Source organism: Bactrocera tryoni, unplaced genomic scaffold, assembly GCF_016617805.1.
Source record: "Bactrocera tryoni isolate S06 unplaced genomic scaffold, CSIRO_BtryS06_freeze2 scaffold_25, whole genome shotgun sequence".
Lineage (NCBI taxonomy): Eukaryota > Metazoa > Arthropoda > Insecta > Diptera > Tephritidae > Bactrocera > Bactrocera tryoni.
This window is the reverse complement of record NW_024395977.1, coordinates 31,522,178-31,526,602: the sequence shown is the minus strand read 5'-3', so window position 1 is coordinate 31,526,602 and position 4,425 is coordinate 31,522,178. Positions and strand designations below refer to the sequence as shown.

Sequence of the window (4,425 nt, the reverse complement as noted above, 5' to 3'; positions counted from 1 at the left end):
GACACCACAATCAGAAAATATATAATGGAATATTTTGAAGAATGTCGCGAAAGAGTGAAGAAAGAAATAATCGATTTGAAAGTAAAAAATAATAGATTTAGCATTTCATTCGACGAATGGACTTCTGTGGCCAATAAACGCTACTTGAATTTAATACTGCATAGTAAAAAAAACATATGGAACTTGGGACTTGTCCGAATAAAAGGTACCGCAACTTCTGAAAACTGCATTGATATGATTGAATCTCGTTTGGTAGGTTATGACTTGAGTTTAGCAACTGATATTATTTCTATTATCACGGATGGTGCCTCAACTATGTTGAAAATTGGCAAACGCATAGGTCCACATCAACAGCTGTGCCTGGCACATGGAGTACAGCTAGGTATCCTTGATGTGATGTACAAAAGACAAATAAGAATTGAGCCAAATGAAATTTCTATATGTGAAGATGATGATTCCGAAGAAGATACGAGAGATCAAACTGATTGCATACAGGTAGACATATTTATTTATTTTTTAAATATGAAAATCTAATTTTTATGGTATTTTTAGTTAGCTGATAATGAAGAACATGGAGAACTTACAGACGAATTTGATATCAAAAAAATTATAGACAAAATTCGGAGCGTTTTACGGTCATTTCGAAAATCTCCCAAAAAGAATGAAATTTTACAAAAATATGTGAAAATGGAGTTCAACAAAGAGTTGCAGCTCATCCTAGATTGTCAGACTCGGTGAAACAGTTTACTAAAAATGATCGAAGGGTTTCATATGCTGGAGTCTTGCTTGAAAAAAGCGATGGTCGACCTTAAGGCAGATTGCTTGGAAGATTTTGAATTTAATATTATTAAAAGCATTATTAAAGTTTTAAAGCCGGCAGAGTTAGTTATAGAAGCTTTGTGCCGCCGTGACATGAACCTCTGTTCTGCTGATGCAGTGATACATTTTATGCTGGACGAAGTTAAAATGTGGACTTATCAATAGCTTTCAATCTTTTTGAATCAATTAAAAAACGCGTTTCTGAAAGGCGCACAATATGCACGAATATATTGAAACTATTAATAATGGGGGAATTTTGTAAGTACCACAAATGAACCGAATTTAGAAGAAAAATTTCAAACACTCTGTAGAAATTGTCAAAAAGTACAAGTGATGTTGAGAATCGCGATATCGATTTAAAAATAATGAAAAGGAAAAAAACGTTGAAGGAAAGGTTGCAAGAAACTGTCAAAGAATCTCGCGTTTTAAAAAGAGATGTCTCATTATCAGTAGAGGAAGCGGTACCAAAGGAAATAAATTTACTTCTTGGGGGTGGCGGGCTTGGCAGCAATCTGGAGGTTGCTTGTAATTTTTTAAAGACAATACCACCAACTAGTGTCGAATGCGAGCGTTGTTTTTCAGTGTCTGGCCGCATTTGCACTAAAATCAGATCTAGTTTAAACGATGAAACAATGGATGCGCTTGTATTTTTAAAATACTATTTAAAATTAGTTCCTACAGAAATCGATCTGTGATTTTTATTATTTGTTTTTTGACAAAATAATATATATATAATACCAAATACATAGGTATATTTTTAATTTAATTCATGTAACTGATTCGAAATAAAAAGTGAATTATATATTTTTTTCAATTTATAAGAAATAATAATTATTATTAAATAATATTTTTTTATTATAAAGAACCCAAGAACATGGACATGCTTAATTGAATCTATGTAACTGATTGGAAATAAAAAATTAATTTAATTTTTTTAAATTTATAAGCAATAATTAACAATTTTTATTTTCTCCCGTTTTTCCCGGGAATCCCGGGAAATGAAATTTCGATATCCCGAAATCCCGGGAATTCGTAAACATTCCGGGAGTGGGAGCTCTAGTGCTTATGTTTTGTGCAATTGAGAGCTCGTTGAAGAGATCAATGCGCTTTTTACATAAGTATGCACGAATTGTTAGTATGTATTTCTGATTTATTTTCTTAAGCAATTGAGAGCTCGTTAGAGAGATCAATTCGCTTTTGTACGCAATCCTGCTTGTTTTTGTTTGCCAAAGAACAAGGGGTATTGCCGAATATTTGCAAATGTTGACTTTGAATATTTGTGTATACCAATGTTTATGTGTTAATATGTATTTTATATAGTTCTCACAAGTTGTATATGTTTTGTTGAACTTCTTTTAGTGAGATTTTGTGTTTAGTGTAACCGGTAGATTCTTTGCCGTATATTTGTATGTAAATGTTATAATACTTTTTTTTTGAGAGAGAGAGCTTGAACACGGTATTGAAAAAGTTATTTTCTCTTATGTTCTTACATAGATGTTCATATGAACTTTTACATAGTATCTACGCACATATGTATGTAGGAGCATTTGATCTCAAAAACCGGACAAAATTATTTAAATTGCTTTTATGAATGAAAATGCATAAAAATGCATGATTAAATATATTAATGCAATATATTAAAATAAAACAAGTAAGGAAGGACTAATTCCGGTGAAACCGAACGGGCGAAATATTTAAGCTTATATGTTAAGTAGAAACCCTGTAGTTTACTAGGAAAAATAATTCATAGCTCGACCTCGCCCGACACTATAACAAAAACACTAATTTCTAAAAAATTAAAAAAAAATTTAGTTTTTTAATGATTCATTGCTTTCACGAAAAAAACATAATAATACATTAACTAAATTAATTTGTATATCATTAATATTAAATACATACCATGTTGTCCTGAATCCATAAAAAATATTTTCAAGAACTCCGTTCACGCAATAAAAAACCACTTGCAATTTCGAGAACAATGAAGAGTTTCGCGAATAAGCACGTGCGTACTGAACGAAGTCTAGGATCCGACTACTTGTGTGGCAATATAGCGGCTTGAAGGTCATTCATTTAATGGGTTCATTGTAGAATGGTTATTTAGATGCCAAAAAAAATCAATTTTGAGTACCATCGGTGAAGTTTGTAATTTTCAATTTTGTCCAGTTTTTGAGGGTAAATGCTCCTATATGCGTCGTCTAGATATATGTAAATATATATATATATATATATATATATATAGATTTTGCGCTCGGCAATTATATATAGGTACATATGTATGATATATTTATAATGAATAATATAATGAATATCTGTTTCCACTAAATAGTTATATATGCATATATGTATGTAAATATAGTTATTTTAGTTTTGTTTATGTTTTTGTCTTATGTTTTCAAATCTTTCTGCCTTTGCTTTCTTACTGTATACAGTCGTGCTTATTGCTTTATCAAGCATAAGAGGCTGCCGGAAAATTCGCATCTGAATGTCTGAATATTGGCTGCTTTTTCTTTTTGTTAAGTGGTTGTGTTTGAATACACCAAGATAAGCTTAACGTATAGGCATTTGAAAATTTGTTTATTTAAGTTTTTAAATATTTAGATAAATGTATTTTTATTTTTATTTTTTAAACTTGGACCTTATAAGTTTGGCAACCGTTTAATAGTTATGTTAAAACGGATTTTGATTACCGATTTTATAATAGTACTAGCAGACCCGGCCACGGGTTGCTGTGGCTGAGTGATTCAAGAAGGATTTGAAAGACAAAATTTAACACAAATTAACATAACATTTTTATAACATATTAAATAAGTACTTTAAATATTTTTATTTGATATACATATATACTCTGAATGTCTTTAATCGTAATAAATCACAGTTAAAAAGACAGCGGCTACGCTCCAGCTCTGAAAGTATTCGACGCAGTACCCGCCGGGGGAAGCAGAGGAAGAGAAGAGAAGAGAAGAGGAAGACCTCCACTCCGTTGGAAGGACCAAGTGGAGAAGGACCTGGCTTCGCTTGGAATATCCAATTGGCGCCACGCAGCGAAAAGAAGAAACGACTGGCGCGCTGTTGTTAACTCGGCTAATTTCCAGTAATTCCTTTGATCACCAAACGTGTGCCGTTGCGCAGTTTATACCACGTTCAGACCGAAAATTAAAAGATTAGATTACATTTAACATTTCATAACCCAACAGTGTTCTTACTGCCGTTGAAAAGATAAAAAACAGCTGTTTTTGTCATTCAAGGATTTACATCGCTCAATATTTATCAAAAGAAAACATTTTCATATAGTATTTTGTAATAAAAGCCGTATTCTTTTAAATATTTTCCATATAATGGAAATAATGGACGCATTTTTTCATTTGGGAAGTCGATTTTCAGCAGAAATTAGATTCATTGCTCCAATAAAAATTTGTTTGTTTACATTTTTTCCTTTTTGTAGTGTCTAAATCAGCTGTGTTAATGTAATAGATTTCCAATGCTGTCAAGTAGATGGCGCAAACTCAGAGTCGCACAGATAGATTTAGTGTGGATCAGTTTCAAATCACTCCGATGAAGTGATTTTGAACTGTCATTTCTGTAAGGCGAAATCTTGATAAATTTATA

At 31.8% G+C, this 4,425-nt stretch overlaps 1 protein-coding gene across 1 annotated transcript; it reads left to right on the top strand.

Moving 5' to 3' along the window:
* Positions 1 to 234: 234 nt before the first annotated feature.
* On the top strand, positions 235 to 738 carry LOC120780878. The gene is made up of 2 exons (XM_040113112.1): positions 235 to 495; positions 553 to 738. The coding sequence occupies exons 1-2, from the start codon at positions 235 to 237 to the stop codon at positions 736 to 738; spliced, it is 447 nt and encodes a 148-aa protein (XP_039969046.1).
* The last annotated feature ends 3,687 nt before the right edge of the window (positions 739 to 4,425 follow it).

Bases quoted from the DNA above. Each gene is read 5' to 3' on its own strand.
- LOC120780878 (XM_040113112.1), top strand. From the start codon at position 235: ATGATTGAATCTCGTTTGGTAGGTTATGACTTGAGTTTAGCAACTGAT. The intron at 496-552 runs GTAGACATATTT...TGGTATTTTTAG, and splicing joins ATCAAACTGATTGCATACAG to TTAGCTGATAATGAAGAACA.